At 33.4% G+C, this 27,702-nt stretch overlaps 1 protein-coding gene across 8 annotated transcripts in view; it reads left to right on the top strand.

The window, feature by feature from the left end:
- Positions 1-27,702, top strand: part of Tasp1 (taspase 1) — a 275,265-nt gene that overhangs the window by 132,401 nt on the left and 115,162 nt on the right. For 7 of the 8 annotated variants that reach the window (XR_007350527.1, XR_007350526.1, XM_015482972.2 and 4 more), the window contains one exon: positions 24,524-24,634. The exons of the other annotated variant lie outside the window; for it this stretch is intronic. Coding sequence is in view for 5 of the 7 variants with exons in the window: in XM_015482972.2 (XP_015338458.1) it covers positions 24,524-24,634 (111 nt within the window). In the remaining 2 variants the exon portion in view is untranslated. The remainder of the gene's footprint in view (positions 1-24,523; positions 24,635-27,702) is intronic. 8 annotated transcript variants of the gene reach the window in all.

Genomic DNA, 27,702 nt, shown 5'->3' with positions numbered 1-27,702 from the left:
TCCTTCCTTCCTTCCTTCCTTCCTTCCTTCCTTCCTTCCTTCCTTCCTTCCTTCTCTCTCTCTTTCTTTCTTTCTTTCTTTCTTTCTTTGCCAGTAGTGTGCTGTTTTGATTGATATAGTGTTGAAATATAATTTAAAATTAGGAAGTATTATGCTTATGGCTTTGTCCTTTTTACTTGTCATTTTGGTATACTGTAAATTTAAGGATTAATTTTTCTGCTTCTATGGAAAATGGCATTGAAATTTCAAGAAGGGTTATATTGGATCTCTAAATTGCTTTGATGTGACAACATTGAGATTCTTCCAGTGCATGAATAGAGATATCTTTGCATTTATCTTTGTCTTTACCTTTTTTCATCAATGTTTTATAATCTTCACTGTATGGGTCTCCTTGGTTAAATTTGTTACTTTTTTTTTTCATTTATATGTTTTAAACTTTTGATGCTATTGTAAGTGGAATTTTTTTATTTTCTATTTCATACAGTTTATTGTTAGCATATAGAAACACACCTGATTTTGTATTATTCCACAATTTTACCGAATTTGTTTATTTGCCTTAACAAGATTTTGGTGAAAATTTGAGGATTTTCTCTAAATAAGATCATGTCATCTGCAAATAGATATATCTTCAAACTCTGTCTTGTCATCTGCAAACTCCTAGCTTTTGGATTTGGTTCCTATTTATTTATTTTCTTGCCTAATTGCTCTAGCCAAGACTTCTGGTACTATGTTGAATGGAAATGATGAAAGTGGCCATCCTTGTCTTGTTTCTGACTTTAGAGGAAACATTTTCAAATTTTCACCATTGAGTATGATGTTAGCTTTGGTCTGTCACAAATGGCCATTACTGTGTTGAGGTACATTCCTTCTATACCTAATTTGTTGAGAGATTTTATCACGAAAGGATGTTGAATTTTGGTAAATTCTTTTTACTGATATGATCTTATTGTTTTTGTCATTCATTATGTTAATGTGTGACTCACATTTATAGATTTACATTTTGTATAAACCATACTGGCATTCCAGGGATAAATACCACTTCATGACATCATGGTGAATGATTCTTTTAATTTTCTATTGAATTTTATTTGTTAGTATTTTGATGAGAATTTTTGTATTCATGTTCATCAGAGATATAGCCTTTATTTTTCTTTTCTTGTAATGTCCTTATCTGATTTTTGTATGAGGGCAATGCCTTGTAAAATTAGTTTAGAAATATTCCCTTCTCTTCAGTTTTTCATAAGATTTTGAGATTTAGAATTTATTAATTCTACCAAACATTTCTTTAAATGTTTGGTAGAATTAAAAAAATTTAAAGAAATGTTTGGTAGAATTAATAAAATCACTAGGTCGTGGGCTTTCTTGGATGGAAGACTTTTTGATTACTCATTTTATCTTATTCATTATTGGTCTTTTGAGATTTTCTATTTCTTTATGATTCAGTCCCATTAGGTTTTATGTTTCTTGAAATCCATTACTTTCTTCTGTGTTATTCAATTTTCTGGTTTATAGTTATTCATAGTGTCTTATGATCCTTTATATTAAGTTATAATATCTCTTCTTTCATTTCTGATATATAATTTGTCAATTTTGTACATCTTTTCAAAACATAACTCATAAGTTCATTTACCTACTCTATTGTTTTTCTCAATTTCATTTATTTCTGTTGTCATCTATATTATTCCTTCTTTCTACTAATGTTGGGCTTAGTTTTTTTCTTTTTTATTCCTACTTCCTTAAGATATAAAGCTAGGTTGTTTAAGATCTTTCTTTCTTTCATGTAGATATTTATTACTGTAAACTTCCCCCTTAGAACTGCTTTCCCCGCATCTCATGTGTTTTGATATTTGTGTGTATGTGTGGGTGTGTTTGGCATCATGACACACACACACACACACACACACACACACAAACATATAGACACTTATACATACATACTGGAACTTGAACCTAGGGCCTCATACATGCTAGGCAAGTGCTCTTCCACTGAGCTACATCCCCCAATCTTTTTCAAATTTATTTTGGGACAGGGCCTTGTTAAATTGCCCAAACTGGCCTTGAACTTGTGATCTTCTTGCTTCAACCTCCCAAGTAACTGAGATTACAGGCATGTGCCACTGCACCTGCAGCATCATATTTTCAAATTTTCCTTTAAGTTTAGTTTTTTGGACTTGTTGCTTGCTCAGAAGCATGTTGTTTAATTTCCATTGATTTGCAAGTTTTCAATTTTTCTTCCCTTTATTGATTTCTAGTTTCACATAGTTATGGTTGGAAAAATATTTGATGTGATTTCAGTCTTCTTAAATTTTTAACACTTGTTTGTAACCTAGCATATGATCTTACTGGAGAATGTTCTGTGTGTATGTAAGAAGTATGTGTATTTTTCTGTTGTTGGATGCAATGTTCTATATGTATCTGTTAGGTCAATTTGGTCAAAAGTATAGTTTAAAAGTCCAATATTTCCTTATTGACTGTCTGTCTTCATGATCTATCTATCCATTGTTGAGAGTGAGACATTGAATTTCTCTACTATATTACTGTCTATATTTGCCATCAGATTTACTGAGTTACTTAGGGCCTCACTAATTTGCTGAGGCTGACTTTGAACTAAAGATCTTCCTGCCTGAGCCTCTGGGATAATAGGTGTGCACTGCCAGGCCTTGTCCGAGTTTCTCATTTTGTCCTTTGTGTCTATATATTCTTTTGCAGCTTGCTTAGTTTCTGAAGACATTATTATTTTGAATTCTTGTCAAAGAATTTTCATATTTCTTAGAGTGTTTTATAGCTCTCTTTGTATTTGAAGAAGCAGTTGTCTCCCTCAATCTTTAGAGAAACATCTTTACCATTCAGGTCAGATAGGAATTCTGAGTCTCTTTCTTAGACCTTAGATCCATATCTCTTGATCCCATTTTTTTTGGGTGAATGGTAATTCTCAAGATTGTATGCCTGTCTTGATCCCTCAGAGTTGAGCCATCTGTTTTTATGCAATGCTTGCTTTTTGTTATCTGTGAAGGCATGCTTGGGAAGTTGGCCTAGTAGGTAGTGAAATTTATAAAGCATTTGGGGGTATCTATAGGCTTGTTTGGTGTTTTAAAGTTGAGGCATCCCAAGAAGTTTGAGTGTAGGCTTCATGAAGAAGTTATAGAGTGGTTAATAGCATCTGTAACCTCTCTTTTCTTCTTCCCTCCTCCTCTAACTACTCAACCATGCTGATTACTTTGTATTCTGAGTGAGATAACAAAGAAATCATATTCTTGGGTAGTGTCTCTCTTGGCTGGGGGACCCAGGTACTTACTACTATACACTTACTTCCTACTGTAGCATAAATAGTTAGCCAGGGTATCTCTCTTGGCATTGATATGTGCCACCTTGGGGGAGAGGTGAAAAGGGTTAACTAAAATCGTTCCTCATCTCTTGAATGTGTTTGCCCTGAGACTTTTGTGATGTATCTATAGGTATGAAATGTCTGTTGAACACTTGGAGTTCTGGATTCTCATAAAGGTATTGTCATTCATAGATAGTTGTCAAAATTTTTGATTCTATAGAGGGATGACAGTAGAAAGTTTCTATACTACCATGTTGCTTATGACTCTGATTAGTAATACTGTTTTATCTTCTTCTATTAAGTTACAATCCTTGCCTTTCCACAGTCACTATTCTGAAATTTGTGTATTACTACCTTTTTGTTTTATAAAAAGTTTAATCACATATGTATGTATCCCTAAATAATATAATGTTTGATTTTATGGGTGTTTTTTTAATTGTAGGAGCATGGTATCATATGATATGTGGTTCTCTGTCTTGCTTCTTTTACTATTATATTTCCATAGTGTTTTGTAAATATAATTGTTTGAGCATACTAGTACATTTGTGTTATTTTCTTCTATTTTTATTTTATATTATTTTGTTGGTACCAGGGATTGAACCCAAGGGTGCTTAACCACTGAGCCACAATGCCAGCCCTTTTATTTTTTATTTTGAGACAGGGTCTCGCTAAGGTACTTAGGGCCTTGCTAAGTTGCTGAGACTGGCTTTGAACTTTTGATCATCCTGCCTCAACCTACTACATTTCTGGGATTATAGGCACGAGCCACCAAACCTGGCTAATACATTTATTTTAATTTTTGTATAATATTCCATTGGATACCATTGGATAGCACTGGATAGTAATTCTCAGAATTCTGTATTTTCTTCTGAGCTTATTAACTATAATTCTTCTAAAAAAATGACCTTTCATTTATCATCAGTGTGTAGTTCACTTATCATTAATGTGATATATACAGAGGTATAGTTCTTATAGGAAAGGCAGGAAAGATGTTTAATTCTTTTTATTTTTATATTAATTTTCAAAATAATGAGATGATATAAGGCAGTCCCAAGATATTCAATTAAGTAGTATTTTATATATTTAAATTTTTTGCTGTTTATTTGTAAATTTGTGAAATTATCAAATTTTGAATTTTCAAATATTTTATATATTTGTACCCATCATGTCCATTTTTATCTTCCCACGTATTTAAATGCTCTGTTTATTAGGTGTATACATATTTAGGATTTTATCTTTAAATTATCATTTTTATCATTATTAAATAAATTATAAAATTTTTAGATGAGTCTTTGTTTTGATATCTAATTTGTTTAACATTAGTGGAGGCAACAAAAGCTTTCCTATGCTTGGTATTCATCTGGTGTGTAATTTTCCATCCAGCCTATCTTTTCTTTATATTAAAGTATGTTTCTTATAAACAAATCACAGTTGGGATCCCCATTTAGAAAATTAGTCCAGATTGAAAACCTTTGCCTTTAAATGGAGGTTCCTTTATGTTTAATGTAAGTATTGATAGATAGGACTAAATCTGCCATCTTGCTTTTTATTTTCTATTTGTTCCTCTTTACTTTCTTCTTTTCCTATTATCCTTTGGTATAATTGACTAATTTTTTTTTAGTTTTTCTCCTTTAATAACATTTTTCTATTATTCTGTCCATTGTGTTTTCTGTAGTTACTTTATTGATTACAATATTTATGAAAAATACAGGAACCTTTTAACAGTATAAATATATTATTTCCTTCCACTCTTGTTCTGGGCATGGATTTTAATGTTCATACATAATATATAGTTATCAGTTATTAATTTTTTTAAATGTATCCATTTTATTTTTGTTTGTTTGTTTAAGATGGACACAATATCTTTATTTTATTTGTTTATTTTTATGTGGTTACAGGGATTGGACTCAGTGCCTCAGGCATACTAGGCAAGCACTCTACCACTGAGCCATAGCCCCGGCCCATCAATTATTTTTAAAAGGAATTTCCCCCCTTTCTCCTTCTCTCAATATTTTTTTTCAGTTTTTTAATTTGTTCTAATGAGTTATACATTACAGTAGAATGTACTCTGACATATTATACATAAATGGAGCATAATTTCTCATTCTTCTGGTTGTATATGATGTAGAATCATACCAGTCGTGCAGTCATATATGTACATAGGCTAATAATGTCTGACTCATTCTATGATTATTCTTACCCCCATGCTGCTGCCCCTCTCTTTACTCCCATTTACCTAATCTAAAGTAACTCTGTTCTTCTCTAGCCTCCCGCAATGTGAATTAGCTTTCACATACAGAGAAAACAACCAGCCTTTGATTTTTGGGGGATTGGCTATTTCGCTTAGTATGATGTTCTCCAGCTCTATCCATTTATTAGCAAATGCCATAATTTCATTTTTCTTTAAGGCTGAGTAATATTCCATTGTGTGTGTGTGTGTGTGTGTGTGTGTGTTTCTTTATCCATTTGTCTGTTGAAGGGCACCTATGTTGGTTCCATATTTTAGCTATTGTGAGTTGAGCTGCTATAAACATTGATGTGGCTGTGTTACTATAGTATGATGATTTTAAATCCTTTGTGTATAAACCAAGGAGTGGGATAGCTGGGTCAAATGGTGATTACATTCCTAGTTTTCTGAGGAATCTTCATACCCACTTTCCATAATGGTTGTACTAATTTGCATCCTACTCGCAATGTATGAGTGTACCTTTTCCCCTACATCCTTGTTAACATTTACTATTGCTTGTATTCTTGATAATTGCCATTCTGAGTGGAATAAGATGAAATCTTAGTTTTGATTTGCATTTCTCTAATTGCTAGAGATGTCGAACATTTTTTCATATATTTATTGACCAATTGTATTTCTTCTCTGAAATGTCTGCTCATTTCCTTTGCCCATTTATTGATTGGATTATTTGGGTTTTTTGGTGTTCTTCCCTACCCCGCCCCCACTATCCTCAGCCCTTTTTATTTTAATTTTAATTAATTTATTTTTTATTTATATATGACAGTGGAATGCATTACAATTCTTATTACACATATAGAGCACAATTTTTCATATCCCTGGTTGTATACATAGTATATTCACACCAATTTGTGTCTTCATACCTGTACTTGGATAATAATGATCATCACATTCCATCATCATTAATAACCCCTTGCCCCCTCCCTTACCCTCCAATCCCTCTGCCCTATCTAGAGTTCATCTATTCTTCCCATTCTCCCTCTCCCTACCATCCCACTATGAATCAGCCTCCTTATATCAAAGAAAACATTCAGCATTTGGTTTTTTGGGATTGGCTAACTTCACTTAGCATTATCTTCTCTAACTCCATCCATTTACCTGCAAGTGCCATGATTTTATTCTCTTATTGCTGAGTAATATTCCATTGTGTATATATGCCACATTTTTTTATACATTCATCTATTGAATGGCATCTAGGTTGGTTCCACAGTTTAGCTATTGTGAATTGTGCTGCTACAAACATTAATGTGGCTGTGTCCCTGTAGTATGCTGTTTTTAAGTCCTTTGGGTATAGACTGAGGAGAGGGATAGCTGGATCAAATACTGGTTCCATTCCCAATTTTCTAAGAAATCTCCATATTGCTTTCCATATTGGCTGCACCAATCTGTTTTTTTAATTGAAAATCAAAATGAAAACTTACCCTAGTGGTTTAATACCATAGATTTTTACATAAAATTATAGCCTCATGGGTTCTTAATTGGGGTTTGTGGATCCTGTGGAATTTGTACATGGATTTCCATGGGGGCATCTTGTAAATTTCCTTAGTCCTTATGGAAAATTGTAGGCAAAGATATACTGTTTTCTCACAATCTGGGAGAGATTAGGAAGCACAATTTTAGATAATTTTAAATAAAATTGTTAATAAATTTATAGGCCAGCATAAATCTTAAAAGTAATACATGTATTTTATTCATTTACTAGAATTGCTTCTTAATGATAGTATCAACTACAAACTTTATAGAGTGCTAAATTTTATATTGTCTATTTGCCTTTTGCTATATAACTTATTTTAGGTGTCCTAAATTTTGCTTTTCTTTTTCATATCTTCTCATATGTTTGTTTTACCAGTTGGTGCAAAGACAAGTTTTGGATAATTCTATGTTGGTATTTTTACCATTTTCCTTTCCTCTCTCTGAATAGTTATGTCTTTTTACACCCTCAAAACCAGCTTAGATGCTATATTGAATAGAGAAAGGAATAAAGTAGTGAGCATATTTAAGACTTTTTTCCATTGTACTTTATGTGGCCTCTAAATACTCAGTGTTGTTTTAAAACTATGAATACAGCTTTAAACATAATAAAATGATTTGTATTGCTGCTCCTTTCTACAGAGGAATTTATTGAGAAGTAACATTAACTTGAACTTCCTTATTTAGTTTTTAAGGAGCCTCTGGCCATTCAAATTACTGCCATAAATCACTTCTAAATTTTGAGTCATTAAGAAAATTATTAATTGAATATATACTATATGACTGGCTTAGTAGTTATAGGTTAAATTAATGGCATAGTATGGGTCTTATATTTCTTCTGCTTGTGGACTTTATACAATGTGTATGGTCAATATATATTATGAAATATTTATTCTACATTATGTAATAATGTAGAATACATTCTACATTATTATAATTTAAATAAATAATAATTTATTATAATAATTATAATTTATTATAATAATTTATAATATTATTCTACATTATATGATATTTATTCTACATTACGTACTTGTAGATGTTTATAATTGGATCTTGGCTTTTTGGCAGATGAAATGCACACTGTGGCTTTGAATTTAAATGAAATCTCAGTTTTAACATTACTGCTTTGGGATATATTTGGTGACTTACTCTTTCTAGGACTTTGTGGTCAAAATTTGGGGCTATCTATAGTTTTAAAGAGATTTAAGGAACAGATCTGTTGAACTACTTACCTATAGATAATTATTAATATTGACCATGTACTCAGATTTTCAAGGCTTTGGGCTTTTCTTTATTTGTTTCTCCTTTATTTACTTGATGACACAGTAGCTGACTACTGTGGAACATCCATCTTTCTTGAAGTCACAAAACATGAATCTTAGAATTTTAGTTTTCAGAACTCACTTTTCTTATTTATCGACTAGAGATGATAATACCTTATTTACAAGTTAATTGTAAAGCCTAATGGAATGTGAAAGCCTCATTATATAATATTTGATCAATTAATACTGAAGCCAAGAGCAATGACCTTTTTTCTTTCTCCTTAAAAAACTGAGTTCTCTCAATGGTCAAATGTTTTCTCTCATATGTGGAAGCTACAGTAAAATAATGGAAAGTGGGAGGAAAGGGTAAGATTATATAAAGAGCAAGTGAAACACAAATTAATAGATGAGTAAAAAAGAAGTCTAGTACAGTAGTGGAAGGAGAATCGGAAAAGGGAGGAAGGATGTGAGGGAAAAGGGGAAGGGGAAAAGGGGAAAGGAAAAAGGATGAGTCATGAATTGAAATTGATTCTCATGTATGTATGTTTGTCAGGATGAACCCAACTATTATGTGTAACTATAAAGCTCTAATAAAAAAAATGAGAAACAAAAACACATATGTTATAAAACATTGAAGAAAAGCTCAAATAAAATAAAAACATAATAATAAAAATTTGAGTTCTTTATAGTTCAATCTAATCTAAATATCCTGTTTCACTGATTAAAAAATTTAAAGAGTTTTCTCATAAGTAGTCTACCCACTGTGACCCTTTATGTAAACTCTTATCAGAAAATTATTGAAGTTGTAAAGTACTTCCAATCATAAATATTTTATGCTGTGAGGAGTTTAAAACCAATTAAGAAAAAGCCATTTAATTTTTAAATGAGGAAACTGAGGCACAGAGATCCTAAGTGACTCATATATAGCTGGTTCTCCTTGTCTGTGGTTCCTCTTTAAAGGTACAGAAATCTAGTTAGAAGATTGGCAAGATCACCAACTGAACATTACAAACAGTATTACTTCTATTATTTGTTGCTGTCTCTGTTGTTTGTTTTATTCCCTCTCTGAGGTCCAACATTTTGAGCATATTGAGTGGATGCTCTGCTACTGAGCTATACTCCCAGCGCAACTAAAGAGAAATTTCATCTTATTCCACTTATGACCCAGCCATGCTAGAGCCTTGCTGGATACTTCAACTTAAAGAATAGGGGAGATTAAAAAAAATTCTGTAGAAAATCTTACCAGTAGACTCAACCAGTGGAAGAAAGAAAGAATATAAGGACTTGAAGATAAAGTAGATGAATTATCACATTCTAACAGTAGTTAAAAAATAAGAATGAACAGAATATATAAGATATATGGGATAGCATTAAAAGACCAAACATACATATAATTGGAACAGAAGAGAGAAGAGAATAATAAATTAAAGTCATAGAAAGCCTATTCACTGAAATAATAGCTGAAAATGTCTCAAATCTTGGGAAAGATTCTGACATCCAGGTACAGGAGGCATTTAAGATCTCAAATAGACATGAAGAGAAAATAACTTCTTCATGACATAGTAAAGTTAACCTGCCCAAAGCACAGAACAAAGAGAGACTCTTAAAAGTTACCCAAGAGAGGAGCTGGGGTTGTGGCTCAGTGGCACAGTGCTTGCCTCATACATGTTAGGCACTGGGTTCAATCCTCAACATCACATAAGAATAAATAAACAAAATAAAGATATTGTGTCCATCTATAGCTTAAAAAAAAGTTGCCCAAGAGAACTATCAAGTCATAGTTAAGTCAAACCCATTAGGATAACAGAATATTTTTCAACAGCAACTGTAAAGTCTGGAGGGCAAAGGATATGTTTTAATATTTCAAGTCCTGAGAGACAATGGTTGCCAATTTAGATTACTATACTCAGCAAAGTTATCCTTCAGAATCAAAGAAGAAATAAAGAACATCCAAGATAAGTATAAATGAAGGGAATTCATGACTGCTAAATCAGCATTACAGAAGATACTTTAAGGAATCCTGCACCTAGAAAAGAAAAAAAAATATATAAAGACAATTATGAGAGCATGGAAAAGAACAAATCTCTGTAAAATAGTAGGAAAGCAAATGAGAATTAGGAAAGAATCAAACATTACTGATATATTAAACCATCAAACCTCTAAGATGAACAAGGAAGGAAGAAATGAACATAGAATAATCAAAACACCAGAAAGAAAAAACAACAAAATGGCAGGAACAAGTATATATTTTTCAATAATAACCCTGAATTTAAATGGTTTCTATTCTACACTTAAAAACATAGGCTGACTGACTGGATTAAAAAACAAGACCTAACACTATTCTGCCTTCAAGATACTTACATAAGTAACAAAGACAAGCACAGACTTAAAGTGATGGGATGGAAAAGTGAAATCATAGCAGACTAGCTGTATTCATGTCTGACAGGTCATACTTTAAGCTAAAATCTATCAGAAGAGTCAAGGGAACAATTCATCTTTAAATATGTATGCACTGCACATTGAATCACCCAATTATATAAAAAAGCACTACTGGACATAAAGAGATAGGTATTTATTAATTACCCCAATTCTCACCAATAGATAGAAAATCCAGACCAAAAAAAAGTCAATACAGAAATCTCAGTGTTAAATTAAACTATAGTTAATGGACTTAATAGATATCTATTGTATATGCCATTCAGTAGCTGCAGATTATACATTCTTTTCATTAGCACATGGAACTTTCTCCAAAATAGATTATATAGTAGGTCATAAAGCAAGCCTTAAAAAAACTCCATGCATGATACCATATTATAATGGAATTACAACAAGAATAATTGCAGAAATTATGCAAACATGTTCAGATTGAACAATAGGATCTGAAATGACAAATGGGCCATTGAAGAAATAAAAAAGGAAATTTAAAAATTTCTAGAATTAAATGATAATGGAAACAGCATACCAGAACTTGTGGGATATAGTGAAAGTAGTAATCAGTGAAGTTTATAGCTAAAAGTCCCTATTGGGGGGGGGGGATTAAAAAAAATCTAATGATGCATCTCAAGAACTTAAAAAAAAAAGAAATAAATTAAAACCCAAATCAGGAAAAGGAAATTAATAATAAGGATTAGAGCAGAATAAAAGAAAATAGAGACTAATAGAACAATAAAAGGATCAATGAACATATAGTTAGTTCTTTAAAAAGGTAAACTAAATTGACAAACCCTTAGCTAAACTAAAGGAAGGGAAAACCTAAGTGAATAAAATTAAAGATGAAAAAGGGATATTATAATAAACACCTTTTAAATAAATTCATTGAATTATTAAGAATATTTTGAAAATCTTTACATCAATATATTTGAAAGTCAAATTGAATGAAGAGGATATTAAAAACCTAAATAAGGCATAACAAGCAATGAGATTGAAGTAGTAATAGAAATTATACTGGGGCTGGGGATGTGGCTCAAGTGGTAGCGCGCTCGCCTGTCATGCGTGCGGCCCGGGTTCGATCCTCAGCACCACATACAAACAAAGATGTTGTGTCCACCGAAAACTAAAAAATAAATATTAAAATTTTCTCTCTCTTTCTCTTAAAAAAAAAAAAGAAATTATACCAACAAATAAAAGCCCAAGACTGGAGAAATTTACTGCTGAATTTTACCAGACTTTTAAAGAAAAACTCATTAATGCTTCTCTAACTATTCCATAAAATAAAAATGGAAAGACTTTTTTTCAGACTCATTCTACAAAGATAGTATTACTTTGCGACCAAAACCTGATAAGAATACAGCAAAAATCTATAGACCAGTATCCTTGGTGAAAATGGATACAGAAATCCTCAATAAAATACTTGCAAATCAAATTTAATAGTATTTTTTAAACCTCACACAGTTTGATCAAGTTGATTTTATTCCAAGGATACAAAAGGGACTGCTGTCATAATTTTTTTCTTCAGGAGTTAATTAAACCTCATCAAGCCTAAATAAATTAGGTATAGGGGAATCATACCTCAACATAAAAGGGCTGCATATGACAAATCTATAGCCATCATCACACTAATGGGGAAGAATGAAAGCATTTCCTTTAAAATCAGGAACAAGTCAAGGATGTCCACTTTCTTCACTTTTATTTAATGTAGTACTTTGAAATTTTAACCAGAGCAATTAGGCAAGAGAAAGAAAACAAAAAGTGATAAAAGGAGGAAGTCAAATCATTCTTGTTTGCAAATGATATAATTCTATACTTAGAACACATTAGTTCACAGAGAGACTTAGAACTTACAAATTAAGCAAGGTAGCAGGATGCAAAATCAACATATAAAAATCACTAGCCTTAAGTCAAACTCGGAAGGTCAAGAGTTGTATGTTTTTTCCTCATATGTGGAAGGAAGCTAGAGAGGAGAAAGGAAAAGAAAGGTGTGTATGCTGATGCATGGAGTAGCGGGGATCTCATGAAAATCAAAGGGAGCTCAGTAGAGGAAAGGGACAAAGGGGTGAGAGGCTGGGAAGGCGTGAGGAAGTGCTAGAGAATGATATTGGCCAAATTATATTGTTATATTATGTGCATGTGTAAATATGTAACAACAAATCCTATCATTATGTACCACTATAATGCACCAATAAAAAATGTGGGGAAAAAAGCAGCAACAACAACAACAACAACAAATCAGTGGCCTTTTTATACACTGATAATTAAATCCCTGAGAAAGAAATTAGGACAGCAGTCCCTTTTGCAGTAGCCTCAAAAGAAAACAAGAAGAAAAATAAAAGAAATTGTAAATAAATTATAAATTGTTTTTGAAGAATTAATATTGTTAAAATGGCCAAACTACTGAAATGGATCTACAGAATCAATGTAATTTCCATCTTCTGAGACAGATCTCAGAAGAATATATGAAAATGCTCAATTCCTTAACCATTAGGAAAATGTAAATTAAAACTACATTAAGATTCTGTCTAAGATTCTGTCTTATCCCAGTCAGAATGGCTATTATAAAAATTTTTAAAATACCAAATTTTAGAAAGGATGTGGAGGAAAATGAACCCTTATACATGGTTTGTGACAATGTAAATTAGTATAGCTACTACAGAGAACAGTGTAGAGGTTCCATTAAAATCTAAAACTAGAACTACCAGGTGATCCAGCTTCCCACTGCTGGGTATATCTTGGAAGGAAATAAGTCAGCATAAAATAGAGATAACCTACATACCTTTGTTTATTGTAGGACTATTCATAATAGTTAGGATATAGAATCATTCTAGCTTCCTGTCAAAAGATGAATAAAGAAAATACGGTTTATATACTCCACAATGGAGTATTAGTCAGCCATAAAGAAAAATGATTTTTTTTAATTTGCAGGAAAATGAAAGAATTTGAGGTCATGATGTTAAGTGAAATACAAATATCCCTTTTTCTCTCAAATGTGAAAACTTTATCAGGGAAAGGGAAGAAATTGGATTGAGGGAGAGAGAAGAGCGGGCAAGAGAGGGTGGAAGGAAGGATAGATATGATCTAAGCATGATTAATGCATATATGGAAAAGTCACAGTGAAACTGATTGATTTGTATATTAATATGCATTAGTAATTATAATAAAATGAGATAGAAGTGATAGAAATTTAGGGGAACCATAAGAATATGTGATAGAAATTTAGGGGAACCATAAGAATACATGTCTACTGGGGAAGGTTGTCTCTGATTTTTTTTATCTACCTTTGTCTATTTGTCCCTGATGCTCTAATTACAATATTGTAATTTAGATAACTAAACAGAAAGCAGTACCCTTTCATTATTTGTATTGGCTCTCAAAATAATGTTGGCTAAATTCCAATGTTGAGAAAGAGTGGCAAGGGAAAGATGAGTGGCTCAAGATTTAGGAGGAGGGAAGTACTGTGTGGTGTGAACCCAGACTTTCTCTGACATGAATGATTGGATGAAGGGTTTTCACAACTTACTTTTGTTGAAAATTTTTTTTGTTATGTTTTAGTTTCTTTGAAATAAGTTCTAATCTATGAAAATATTGCATTTACAAAAGTGAAAATTTACCCATTTCTTTGGATACTTGTTTAGACAGTAAAAACTTTTGTCGTTTGGTTTTATCCTCTCTATAAAATTGGCAATAATGATAAAAGCCAATTAACATCAAATATATAATATATATGTTATATGCCCAGCCCTGTGATTCAGATATTTTTGTGTTAGATTGTAACTATTCTAATATATTTTTATATTATAACTAATCATGAAATTCTGAAGAATATATTAATCACATCCTAGTTTTTAAGAGATGATACCTCTAGGTGTCAATTATAAAATTGGTTTTGTTTTGGTTATTATTTCTCAAAGGAAAAAAATGAAAAAGCCTGAGTTGTTTTTATTATGTTACTGTAAATAACTAAAGTGTGATGATAATCATGGTTTAGAAAGAACTGAATATGTATTCGAGAAACACTAAATGTGTGTTGGTGAGCTCTAACCTTTGGACTTGACTGGATTAGACATCTTTACCACTTAACTCCATCTCTTTATAAAACTCTTTATGTTTTCCTCTTGTATGTAATAGGTTCCAGGTTTGATAACCATGGGAACACTGTGAAGACTGAAATCATGTGTGTTCTATCACTTTTAAGGCAGCCCTCTCTTTAATTTCACAAGACAGGCTTGAAAACCAGAAGTAACCCAACTCCAAAATTGGCAGTAAATCCTCCGACAGGGAAAAGGTGACGTACTGTGTAATAAATTTCTTTGTTGAAAAGGAGATGTTGCAATACTGGAAACTGAAGTACCAAATGTTTCCTTTTAAATTTGGAAAGGCCTTTCTTCATTACTTATCTGTCCCAATGGACTTCTAACAGGGGATGTGTTGAAAGAGTTTTCAGATGCCCACTAGCCACAGTGAGAGTGAATGGCAGCATTTATAAGATGACATAAATACTTCAAAATCATCAGTGATCCTTGGAGATGTATGGTGTGCCAGTGGTACTTACTGAATGTGGGCTTTTGTTGCTGCTGATCCTGAGCTCTTGTGTGCAGCCACCTGGAAATGTGGATGTATCTCTTCTATGAATGCAATTTCACTTTTTTCCCCCTTTGGGGCTCTTATATCAGAATTAAAGTTAGAGTGGTTTGTAGAAGAAATAAAGTCTGCCAAAGAGGAGAAAGATCTGTGAGATTATGAGTTATTCTTGAAAATCCTAATCTCATTTTGAGGTCCTGTGGAGGAATTATATCATACTTCTTAACCATTTTAACACTAAATTAAAATCTTGACACAATATGAACTTTTATTTTTTATTTTGTAATAGTGTGACTGATACCACCACTGATATTATCATGACATGAAATAAAGATAAAAATGACTGAAAATGATTAATGAGGATAAATGTTAGCCAAAAGTTGCTAATTTTTGTTGCTCTATCTTTATTCAAAAGCTTTTCAGTTTGTTATTTTTACCTTTTAGACCTATACATGACTTGACAGTATGATTTTACTATGCTACTCCATTACCTATATTTAAATGTCTTAATTTAAAGATTTTGTCATTAGCCCTGAAGTAAAAAGACCGAATTCCTAGTGAAAGTCAGATGAGGGAAAGCCCTTTGGCATCGGTTCACAGTCACTGTTACAAACTCATGCCCTCCAGATACAAGTAAAGTACATGGGACCACACCATTATGCACATCCTGCCTCACCCCTTCCTGTTTTGCCTTAAGAGAAAATATTGTGAATGCAAGAGTGTCTTATTAAAGTTGGGCATTAAACCTGTTAGGAATAAACTACAAGCAAAAATCATGTATCCACAATCCCTGAATAACCTCAGTTAAAAATTTTTGTTACTAGACTAAAAGAAATCTTTATCATATTATTCATTTCATTTTGGTAATGGGAGGTTTATCCAGGTAGTCCTTTTGACCTTCACATAAAAGCTTTGTTTGCTTTGTAGCAAGGCCTTCAAAATTACAGTCAAGGAATAAACTCCTTATCAATTCTGTTCTAGCTTATCAATTCTGTTCTAGGATCTCAGGAATGATTTTTAGGCTAGTTGGGAATCACCTTGTGCTAATAAAAGGAAAATACAGAGATTATGATGAGGAGAGAAAGGAAAATAATAGAAAATAATTATCATTAGGTAGCCATTATCCTCTTTATAATATATATTTGGTACTTACTATGTAACCAGTCCCATGCTAAATGCTTTATTTGCATTGTTTTATGACAACCCTATGAGGTAGTTGATACCCCTAACTCCTTTTTATAGCTGGGATGTTAAGTAAAGAGTCCCAAAGTCACTCAATGAAATTCAAACAATGCCTAAGCTATCTTCTAAATAGAACCCTGCTGCTTGACTCAGGTATTTCAGATTTCTTCTTTATTGAATATTCAAAAGCTTTTTGTAATGTAAGCCCAAGTATTCACTAGAAAAATGATGACATTTTTGGAAACATCTAGATGAGAAGAATAAAGATATTCTTTTAACTCTTAGGGTTTCTTTAGGGTGTTGCTGACTTTTTTTCTGGATTCTAAAACAAACCCACAAACAGATGTTCTAAAGATGGCCTCCCTGAAGTGGTATCACATGCCTTAGAGAAGCAGTCATTCTTTAGATGGATAAAAAGCTCTCTTAAATATGTAAGACTCCCTTTTTCAGACAACCTAAAGTATTTATTTTAACCAAATTATTCTCTTTCATTCAAACAAATTAAAAATAAATTGTGTTGTCAGAAGCAATTAAAATGTATCTTGGGTACTCCCTTACCTCCCCAAAAAACCTCAGTAAAATTAAATGTTCTCAGACCAAATGATCTTTTTCATTTATTGCTATGAATACATGATCTATTTCATGTATTCATGTTAAGTACATCTACCTACATAAGCTTATAAAAATTATATTTTACTCAACACAAAGTTGCATATTTGAGCTGGATGAAGTAGCTAAAATGAAGTAGCTAGAAAGAACCTTCCTTTAGTATAAAGTTTTCTGAGACATATTGTTTCACTAGCAAAAAGCTAGTGAAATAGATTTAGAATACATTTGGCCCCAAATGTTCACTGAAGGATGAATGGATAAAGAATATGTGATACATACGTATAATGGAATATTTTTTAGCCTAAAAAAGTCAGGAAATTTGGATAGATCCTAGAGCATAGATGAGCTTTGAAAACATTGTGCCAAGTGAATTAAGGAAGTTACAAAAGGAAAAATACGGTATAATTTATTTTATCTGAGGGACCTACGTAAAGTAGTCAAATTCATAAAGACAGAAAGAATGGTGGCTGCCACAAATGAGGAAGAGAGAAATGAGAAATTAGTGTTCAATGAGCACAGTGAGAAGATGGTTTCCTAAAGATGTGAATGTATTTAATGCCACTGAACTGTATACTTAAAAAATGATTAAATGGTAATCTTGTATTATGCGCTATAAGAATACATGTGGCCTTAAAAAGAATTCAGTTAGAGTGGCAAAACCAATGGGATTTTTAAATTAAAAAACAATGTCAGGGGGCTGGGGTTGTGGCTCAGTGGTAGAGCACTGGCCTAGCACATGTGAGGCACTGGGTTCGATGCTCAGCACCACATACAAAACAAAACAAACAAAAACACAATGTCATGTACCAAGATACCGGGAAAAAGATTGAGGCTACCCAGCAATTTGGTCTAGTCCCTATGTCTGTGTGGTTTTGTCCTGCCTTCCTCACAGGGGAATCCTTTAGATTTATGTGTACTATCACTTGATCACAGGATGGCTGTTGTGCTTCAAGTTTAGCTATGCAAGTACAGGCATGGAGATTTGGTTTTAGACAGATATGGCAGACATTAATTTAATGTTCCCTGCATATCCATGTACTCCCTCAAATATTTCACTGCTCTCTTGCAGTTGCCTGAGTACATATAGCGCTATTTTTGCTTAGGCCTAGAATAGAAATAAAATGTGTCACTTCCAGGCTAAATTATCAAAATAGCCCTGGGGGTCCCTCATTCTCTTGGAGAAGTATATAATCCAAGTAGTGCATTTACAAGATGTTGGAACTTTAGTCTCCCTAGATTTGTTTCTGAGTACGTATGTGGAGCAAATCTGTCAGGTGACCCATGTGTGACCTATAGCATTAATCAGAATGTTTATATTTTTGTTATGTTAAGTCATTGAGGTTTTGAAGTTGTTTGTTTTTGCTACTGAGTATAGCTATTCTGACTGATACTCTTTTGCCTGGGCCACATCCCAAGCCCTATTTTGTATTTTATTTAGAGACAGGATCTCACTGAGTTGCTTAGTGTCTCGCTTTCACTGAAGCTGGCTTTGAACTCATGACCCTCCTGCCTTAGCTTCCTGAGCCTCTGGGATTACAGGTGTGCATCGCTGCTGGCCAGACAGGTTTGATGAAACTTGGGAATATGGAACCTTTCAGGAGTAGAGGAATAGATGTAAATTGAAGAAACATGGAATTTTAGTTGGATAAGAACAGAGGTGAGGATCAAAGTAGGGCAAGGAGTAGTTAGAAAGCAGTAGAATATACTGAACTACAGTTTTTGGTGAGGTGGAGGCAATGTCAGGGTTTGATTGCTAAAAAAGGGTAATAATGATAGAGAGGAGCAGTAGAATGATTGCATTTGAGATTACAAGGAATTAATGTTACTGCCAATGACATTGTTTTGGAAGTGAATTTATGAGGTAGTGTGGCTAATTTGAGAAGACATCAGAGAACCTGTAAAACAAAGTATTGGGAGAATCATCTAAATGAATATTAAAATAAGCAGGAGTTATGACAAGGAGTAGTATTGGGTGGAACAAAAGTGAGCCAGAAGCTAAAATCTCTAAAAATGAGTTTTTCTTTATTAGTCTGAAACTGTCTATAGTCACCTTCATTCTAGAATGTTGTTTAACTGATTCCAGGTTGACACTTTTTTGTGTGTGTGTGTTTGTTTTTTGCCTTTGTATCTTTAAGATTTTGGTCTTTTGGCTTCTTTTGTTGCTTGGAGATACTGAATTATCAGTTTCACTAAATTTTTTTGCACTTCTTTGGAGATTTCTTTTCTTTATGATTAGTTTTTAATATTTTTCTTGTTATCTTTGGTCTAGAGCTTCACTAGGCTACATCTAAGAATGTATTTGTTTTTATTTGTCTTCTTTGGAATTCTGTGTGGATCTTCAGTTTAAGGGTTTACTGATAACTTAAATACTGGAAAATTCTTATTCATTACCTCTTAAGTGTTAGTGTCCCCTTCTCCATTTATTTTCTTCTCTCTTTAAAAATAGCTATTAATACATTAGACATTCTCATTTTGTACTTAAGGGCTCTTAACTACTTATTTTCCTTTTATCATTCCAAACTGCTTCTTAGCATTTCTTCCATGGAACTGTCTTCTAGTTCTTTTCTTGAGCTCCATCTAATTTAATGCTTGGTACATGCATTGAGTTTTAAACAATCTATGTATTTTTAAATTTGAGGAGATCTATTAGATGTCTTGAAAAATCTAGACACCTCCTATGCCCTTACCTGTTTTGAGGCTTTGTTTTTAAAATTATGATCATGCTTCTTCTTTTTTTTTAAAAAAATTGCATTGCAGATTATTTAATTATAGGGAAACTATGATCTATGGGCCAAATCTGGCACAGGGCACTGATGCTTTTAATTTTTAAGTTGTAATTGTTATTACATATTGATTGTACAAAATAATGGGTTTTGTGACAATTTCATACATGTTTAACATACTTTGTGTCTACCCTCCCTTTTACCTTTAATTACCCCCCTCCTCTATCCACGTATGACCCATGAGCTAGGACTGATTTTTAAATTTTAAAAGATTTGTTACAAAGAGAAGGGGACAGAGAGAAGATTTGACAAACATAGATCACATATAACTGAAAAAAGTTAAATATTTACTATTTAGCCCTTTACAGAGTAGTTTGTCAACCTCTGTGCTGTTATTTGCAATTATGGGTATAATAATCCTTTTTTTTTTCATATGCTCATTCTCTCATATTGGGTGTGTGTGTATATGTTTTGGACAGTGTGTTGGAGAGTGTTGCAATATTTTATTGAAAGTTCATCTTCAGTGAGGGCTATGAAAGGTTATGGATCCTCACAAACAATGATATGGGATGTAACGGCATTTTTAACAACAGGAAGCACATTGGAAGAGAGCGAGCTATGAAACTGGGCTGAGTTGCAATTAAGAGGAGGTGTCTTGGCTATAGAGAATGTTTCTTAGAGTTCTGTGAGAATAATGTCTAGGGTTCTTGCTGAGTTCAGGGTTTTCATCTGAATCCCTGAATCAGGGAACTAGCATCTGGACTGGCCAGAATTAAGAGTTGTGTGAGTACTCAATAACCAAACAGGTCTGATATCTTTGGGGAGGTCTAACAATATGTAGGAGCATGCCTGCGAACTACTTTGGGTCTAGTATAGAGTAGGAGCTCAATAATGGATTGTTGAATGAATGAATAGGGGAAGAAATGAAGGTTAGACACACATTTTGGGGACTGACAAGTACCAGACTGGTGTCCATAGCCAACCTTTGTCATAGACTACTATCCAGATACGAAGAATGTGGAGAAATACCTCTAGTGCTTATTCTATAGATCTCCTAGGATTTTCTACATAAACAATTATATCATCTGCAAATAGGAATCGTTTTATTTCTTCCTTTCTAATCTTTATGCCTTTTATTTATTTTTCTTGGCTTACTACAGTGGTTCCAATCTCTAGTTTATTGTTGAAGAGATAAAACAGGGAACATTACCTTGTTTTTGATATTAGAGAGAAACAAATAATTAAACATGATGTTAACTGAGGGAGTTTATTCTTTATTTCTTTAGTACTTCATTTTAGAGACTTGTTCAGATTCAACTGTAATCGTTTTTGTAGTTGACAAGACTATATAGGTTCAATTGTGTAGCTCCATGAAGCCAGGTTGTATCCTTTTATAATATTATCAATCATTAATATTTGTTGTCTATTACATTACAGGTTACAAATACTTATTCTGTTGATTTATGCTTCATATATTACCTGGGATATTTCTGTAGAGGAAATTTTCTTTCATAAACTCTTTGGTTACGTGGCTGTATAGTTCCTATAGGAAGGACTTAGAAGTGCTTGATTATTTTCTTTAATTTAACAGTTTTCAGAATGGTCAGTTGGTTCTATAGCATCCTCCAAAGATAACTAAGGCTTTTAAAAACACAAATTATGAATTTGCTGTCTGTTTCAATTCATTAGTTTGTCATTCAAACAAGTGTGTACTTTTCTAAGTGCTTTCAGAACTTGGTTTTCATCACTTTTTCTTTAGATTTGTTGTCAGATCTTTGTTACATGTATAATCCATGTTTCCTGCTAGTATGTAAGAATATAAACATATTTCATCCTATATAAATAAAGACAAAAAGAGGATGTAATGAAAGATTTCTAATATCTGTGAATAAAGAATGAGATTTTTGCCTTTCAGTCACATTTCAATTCTGTGTTAACATATTTTAACAAACTTTGGAATTTTGTGGGTAAAACCACAGAAGTCAAATTTTCTTTGTTTGAAATCTGTAGGAGAATAAGGTTTTGGTGTCTTGGCTGTTATGTTAAAAGTAATATATTTCAGAGAACATAAGTCATAATTTTAAGAGTTTATTAGTAAAAGTTAATCATTGGAAAACCCTATATATTCCTATGTAACAACAGGGGAAAACTGTCTCCCTGACACATATTGTGTAGTTTTATGTAATGTTAACTTCATGTGGTTTAGCTGTTTGACTTGAAGCATGTGTACATAACCTTCTGAACATTCATTTAACGTGTAGTATGCCAATTTCCTAACAATTATTATTGTCTTAAAGTATAACATTTCACTGTTCAACATCAAATATGTGCAACAAAGGGAATTAAAATTTGTGGAGTTTCATGAGCTTCGCATAATATCTCTATGTAGTAAGTGTCAAACATGTTTTTTCCTATTAGCTTTATTGTCATCTTTTTCTTGTTTATATAAATAATATTCTAAAAATTAACAAAATATCAATTGCTATAATTCTTTCCACAAAGTTGTGTATTAAATTACATATTAGATCTTCATCTAAGTGTAGATATACACAAAGAAATATTTAGATCTTTAGGTGATTAAAAAAAAAACCTTTGCACTTTTATGAACTGTTGGTATTTTTGGTAATGAGTGTATGTAGTGTATATGCATAATATACACACATGTGTGTCTATATATGTGCATGTATATATAGGGAAGGAGATAAAGGAAGAGAAGGGGAGGAGAGGTATATAAATATATATATATGTGTGTGTGTGTGTGTGTATGTGTATGTGTATATATAATATAAAGAAAATTTCTGAAATGAAAGGCTTAACAATTACAGATAATATTTCTTATGGAAAACTGTTGTTGGTGCCTAAAGTCCATCACAATACATGCTATCTAAAGACAGTACTAGTATCATATCAGTTTGTGTTTGTTTAAATATATGAAATTAAGAATTTTTAGCCATTTAAAAAATAGGTTGTTTTATTTAATAATCTTAGTTCACATTTCTTTTTGATTGCTAAGAACACTCTCTCACATTTGTGTGTGTATGTATGTGTGTGTGGGGGGGGTACATATGTGCAGATCAGTGACTTGGATAAATACTATATTGTCCCTGGTTCTGTTTGGGAATCTGAGTGGATCTTGGAAATACTCTATCTTTTGCTGTGATTTTTTTTTTTTAAAGGATAGAGCTGAGACATGTTTCTCTTATAGTCTTCTTAGATGCTTAGATCATTTGTTGCCTTTGTTAGGTGAATAAGTGGAGGACTTGATTTTCTAATACACTAACAATACTTTGGACAGGAATCATTTTTAATGGAAAAACACTTTAAAAGAAAGAAAACTTTGTAAAGATCTTATGCATCTATTGCTCTTGTTTGGGTCAGAGATACTGATACTTTAATTAGTGAAATTTTGTATGTAAGAAGTCTTTCAAGTGGCATTCAGTATTTCTTTTAAAGTCTTGCTCCCCCAATATTTTTCAAAGTAAACTTTTAAAAATTTGTATTTTTAGGAGCAAGAAAGGCTCTTTTTTTCATAAATCTTTAATTAGAACTCATAATCTATAAATTCTTTTGTCTTTGTGTTAAGGTAGTTTCTATTTTAACAGGTAGAAACTGTACTAGAATTCTAGGCAGCGACACCCTTATCCCTATACCTGCCCTTACTTAAGTGTCTGAATGGTCCAAGTTCATCTCAGGGTTAAAATGTACTTTTTTCTTTAGAACTACAGAGAGAATCCCAGAAAGTTATGTAAATCACTGTAAGAAAGATATAAAAGTGCTCTTTTATTGCATCCACTCTATTGCTATTGATGTGTGATGGCATTGTAGTAAAAAGTAGGTAGGGGTGGGATTCAGACTGCCCCTGGCTGCCTACATCTCTCCCTTTACACCCTGGCAAGTGGGGTATTAGAAGGAAAATGACTGATGGCCATAGTGACCATTTACTGACTATGAGACAAAGGCCAACTGAATGCAAACAAATAAATATAAAATGGGATCATTTTAGTCACCCAAGAGTGGGAATGAGACAAAATGCCGCAGTCTGGCTGGGCACAAAATCACGAGCCACTCAAGCAGGAACAAACTTTATTTTTGAAACTGCCACCAATGCCCCGTATGCTCCCGGGAAGATTGCCCACCGACCCACGTGGTGTCCCCCCCCACCCCCCCACCCCAACAGGAAGTCCCTCCTCCGGAATTCCCTCCTACCCCACTTCCCCAACCAATGGGAACTCTCCAGGAGTCCCATAGCAGGCCTAGGTGGACACAGGAGTCCAATATCCATATGAATGCAGATCTTGACATAATCATATCATCTCAATGGCTTTCTGGCCTCACCTTTCAACCAAAAATGCCATGCATCATATTACTTGGCTGTGGCTCTTAGCAACAAAACTCTAGGAAATTTCTAGATGGAGAATCTGTGTTCCTGTATTATGCAAATTATTGCTATGAAAAGAGTTTTCCTTTATTTTCTTTTGAGATTAGACAATCATCTGTTTCTTTAATTTCTTCTGGTTCTCATTACTGAAATTACCAGGTTGCTCATAGACATCATTTCATCCCTCACTGAGTTGTTCTACAATGTGACTACTTCTTAAGTGGTGTACAAGGTTGTTTTAATGCTAGTGAGACAAGCAGGGTGTTCAGTACTACTTTTCTTCAACTGTTGTTGGTTTCCTTGGACTTCTAGGATGTGGAGAGCATCTTGTGCGCACCATACTGGCTAGAGAATGTTCACATGCTTTACAAGCTGAAGATGCTCACCAAGCTCTGTTGGAGACTATGCAAAACAAGTTTATCAGTAAGTATAATGTTAAGAAATGATATTCTTCTAGGAGACTCTTAGAGAAGAGAAAGGGGATCCGGCAGAGTGGGAAGGGGAGGGTAATGGGAAGGGGAAAGATATGATCAGAATATGTTATGTGCATGTACAAATATGCCACAATGAAACCCATTATTCTTAAAATTAAAATCCACTAATTAAAAAAAGAAAAGAAAATGACATCCTTCTAAATATGGAACATTTCTCTAAGATTTAAGCATCATGAATCAGGTATCCCATTTATATCTCTAGAATTAGCTTCAGGGCCTCACATAATTAGATCTTGAGTTAATATTAGCCATGAATAGAAATTCTACCACAATAGCTACTACAGCATGAAATCTTCTGTGTAGCTAATTTAATGCTCAACCTAGAAGACATTGTCCTGAATTAGAATAATATATGGTAGAATAAAATTCCAAAGGAAATGTAAGAGACAATCACTTTTAAAGGTTTTTGTAATACAGTTGACTCTTCTTAAAATCAGTGTTGTATTCATGCATCCAGCACTTCTATGTACAGTTTCATGGGGTTGAAATGAAATTCTCCCTGGACACCATTTGCCATGACATGTAACTGGGTTTGAAACTGCATCTGTCTGGAAGAAGGGGTGCCTTTTTCTAATCTGTAGAAAAGTTTTACATAGCTTAGCCATGGCCCTCTATGTAACTGTTACTTTGAATTAAATCATTTAACTTAATCTGATTTTCCCATCATTGAACATTGAGCTTAATACTATGCAAGACCTGTGAGAGTTGCATAAGAAATATAAGGCATAATTAAAAATAAGTCAGAGAAGTACATTATGAACACGTTAATTAGTAAGAATGTGTCATAGGGTTAAGCCTGGAGTGTGTAGGAAACTAAAACAGATATAAGATGTTAATTATGTGATAGGACATAACAGACAAAAATATAGGAAGAATTACCCACAAAGGACTTGTAGAGACTTTTATTCATTTTTATTTTATTGGGGATTGGAACCAGGCATGCTTTGCCATTGAGCTGCATCCCCAGTCCTTCTTATTTGTTATTTTTGAGTCAAGGTATCACTAAGTTGCTGAGGCTGAACTTGAACTTACAATCCTCTTGCTTCAGCTTCCCAAATTTCTGGGATTATAGCTGTGTGCCACAGATGTGGACCCACCCTGACTAGAAGCTTTTAAAACTGGGTCCAGAGGCCTCTGGGATAAGTGGGCAAAAAGGGGAAATGAACATGAACACAGACACACAGCAATGGGATTAGGCCTGGTGAGGGAGGGATACTACATGATTTTTAGCAGAGGCTAAGAGCAGGGCTGGATTAGACACATGGATCATGAAGGCCCGTAACATTTTGGGGAAGGAATTCATCCTCAGTCTGATAGAAATGAAAGAAACTGTATGTGTTCTTGAGTTGACAAATTAAATGGTGTTTTAAAGAAAGGTTTATAGAGTAGATCTAAGGTTGCCCCAAATCTTCTATGTAGACAAGAGACACTAGTAGTTGGAAATGGTCCAGGAATAGAAAATATATGGTGATTTTTAAGGAACACATCGGTGCAGAAAATGGAAATAGTGATGGACTTAGATTTTGAGATGAGGTGAATGTGACATTCATGGTCTAATCAGGAGACAGGAACCATCCAGTAGATTAAGAAGATGACGTTTAACATAAAAATTATTTATTGTCAATGGAATATTACTCAGCACTAAAAAACAATAAAATCATGGCATTTGCAGGCAAATGGATGGCATTAGAGCAGATTATGCTAAGTGAAGTTAGCCAATCCCTAAAAAACAAATGCCGAATGTCTTCTCTGATATAAGGAGGGGTGACTCAAAATGGGATAGGGAGGAAGAGCATGAGAAGAAGACTATCACTAAATAGGGAAGAGAGGTGGGAGGAAAAAAGAGGGAGAAGGGGAGTTGCACAGAAGATGGAAGGAGAACCTCATTGTTATACAGATTACATATATGATGTTGTAATGAGTAAAAGAAAAAAAAGTGTGTCACATTAGATTGGATAGAGAGAAAGGATGGGAGAGGAGGGGAGGAGTAGGGAGGATAGGAAGGGCAGCAGAATAGAATAGACAATATGATTGATGTATGTACATTCCATGTATGTATTATATGTCAAAATACATTCTACTGTCGTGTATGACTAAAAATAAATGAATAAAAATTAAAAATAAATAAATAAATAGAAAATTTAAAAATTATTTATTGTGATAAAGAGTAACAATAAGTTATAAGGAAACTCTTTTTGGTAACATAGGGTTGAGAGAGTGTCCATGGAAGGACGTTGGAGAAGATGTGGTTTGATCACCAAATAGCAGACACATTGCTGGTTGGGTCAGGCTGAGCTTGTCTGGAATCAAATAATAGGTAATCCTCTGCAGTGCAGAGAGGGGAGCAGATGATCAGCAATGGGTAACTGGTGTGCAGTTGGAGCCCTGCTCTATGAAGGACCGGGTTTTCAGAGCATGATTGGATTCCATATTGAGAGGGTTGTGGAAAGATTATTGTTGGGCCTAGGCTGCAAGTCACAAAGGGATCACATCCTGGACACATGACTGAGATAGACTTTGTTAGATGTGCATACGCCCATATGCCAACTCAGCCTCTCGCCCCCAGCCCAGATTGGAAATGGTAGAAAGGGTATATAAGTTTTTATTTTCTCTAATTAGGTTTAAATTATGACTTCTTGACTTATACAAATATGAATATTCATATAAATATTTGTATTTATGTTTATTATTTTTATATTTATATTTTCCTTCCCTTTTAATTAGTAGCACCTGAGTTGCAGCAAACTTTTGTGTAGCATGGTGCTATAGGAGGAATAGTTTGGTTCATAGTCACCCTCTTTGGACTCTTGGACTCTGCTAAGATGTGACTTACCTTCTACCTTTTGGGTTATTTGCCTCTATTGCCACTGAATTCACTGTTATATTCATGGACTTATTGCAGCTTTTGGCCTCTTCAGTACAAGAGTACTTACAGCAAATGCTAAGATGACAGGTACCCTTCCCAGGTGTCAACTGCCTGTTAACTTTAGTGGCCTT

Source organism: Marmota marmota, unplaced genomic scaffold (assembly GCF_001458135.2).
Source record: "Marmota marmota marmota unplaced genomic scaffold, marMar, whole genome shotgun sequence".
Taxonomy (NCBI): Eukaryota; Metazoa; Chordata; class Mammalia; order Rodentia; family Sciuridae; genus Marmota; species Marmota marmota.
The sequence above is the reverse complement of the archived record's forward strand: the minus strand, read 5'-3'. Positions and strand labels throughout refer to the sequence as shown.